General features: G+C 33.9%; 1 protein-coding gene across 1 annotated transcript in view; it reads left to right on the forward strand.

The window, feature by feature from the left end:
- DIS3 (DIS3 exosome endoribonuclease and 3'-5' exoribonuclease) overlaps positions 1 to 1,146 on the forward strand; it is a 23,039-nt gene that overhangs the window by 5,119 nt on the left and 16,774 nt on the right. Inside the window, 2 exon segments of the mRNA XM_009884212.1 lie at positions 58 to 241; positions 1,144 to 1,146. The exon segment at positions 1,144 to 1,146 is cut by the window's right edge and continues 146 nt beyond it. Coding sequence (XP_009882514.1) covers positions 58 to 241; positions 1,144 to 1,146 — 187 coding nt within the window.

Here is a 1,146-nt window from a genome sequence, read left to right on the forward strand (position 1 = left end):
ACATTAAAAAATTTTAAAGGTTTTTTTCCTTTTTTTTTTTTTTTTTTTTTCCTAAAGAAAGAAATAGAAAGTGGAAAAATAATTTTCCCAGAACATATTCCTCTTAGCAAATTGCAGCAAGGAATAAAGTCTGGAATTTACCTCCAAGGAACTTACAGGGCCAGCAGAGATAATTATCTTGAAGCTACTGTTTGGGTTCATGGAGATGCTGAAGAAAACAAAGAGGTGAGTTTTGCATTTTGTCTTCATGCTGTGAACTTTAACTAGCCTCAGTAATGACTTAAAATGTATTTCTTTCATGGTGATGCATGTTAAAATGGAGCATTATAGTAATTTTTCCTCTTCTGTGTTTTTCTGAAGTTTTTTGTTTGTTTTCATTTATTTATATGGATATAGACTGAAATGTTGACTATGCTCTTTTTGAAAAGAGAATAATGTGTTTAAAGTTATACTTTGTGCTTTGAAAAAGTATTTGATAAAATAAAGCTGAATCTTAGTTGATAATAGTTTTTCAATTGACTCTAATAAAATGCTTTTAATTAATTTGAAATATGTGATGAAAGGCAGAGAAACAAGTTTGTAGGAGGATTTTCCGAAATACTGTGGTGATCCCTTGTGGGGCTCTATTGCTTTATTTCCGTTGCTGTTTTCATGCCTGGCCATGAGTAGATGGGCTGTTCCCCTCCAAGTATTTAACCCAGCTGTCTGCCTACTGGATTCTCTGTTACAGTTGTACAGATGCTGTTTCCAAGTGGCGTCAGTTGCATCTTCTCTCCCTATTTGTGGTGGCAGCTAAAGGTGCTTCTCTGGCTTTCTGTTTCTTCTATTCCTATTTCCCAGTAGTATGTAGAGTCCTCTAGCCTGCAAAAATAGAAGGCTTGTCTGATTTTAAAAAAGTCTATGGAAAACAAATTATTCTTATAGAGGCAATTGGAATCCTGAAATAATATCATCAGTACTGAAAGCAACCTAGGCAGAGGAAAAAAAATGCATCACAAACATGTCTTGAAATGCTTAGAGTGCAGAGCCTGTTATACATGTATACTGTTCCGTTATACTGCCTTGATTTGGGTCTTCTGTTGCTATCATCATGAATATTTGCATTTTTGTTTTGTTTTCTAAAAAATCCAGATAATTATACAGGAA

This window comes from Charadrius vociferus, unplaced genomic scaffold (assembly GCF_000708025.1).
Source record: "Charadrius vociferus isolate BGI_N301 unplaced genomic scaffold, ASM70802v2 scaffold604, whole genome shotgun sequence".
NCBI lineage: Eukaryota > Metazoa > Chordata > Aves > Charadriiformes > Charadriidae > Charadrius > Charadrius vociferus.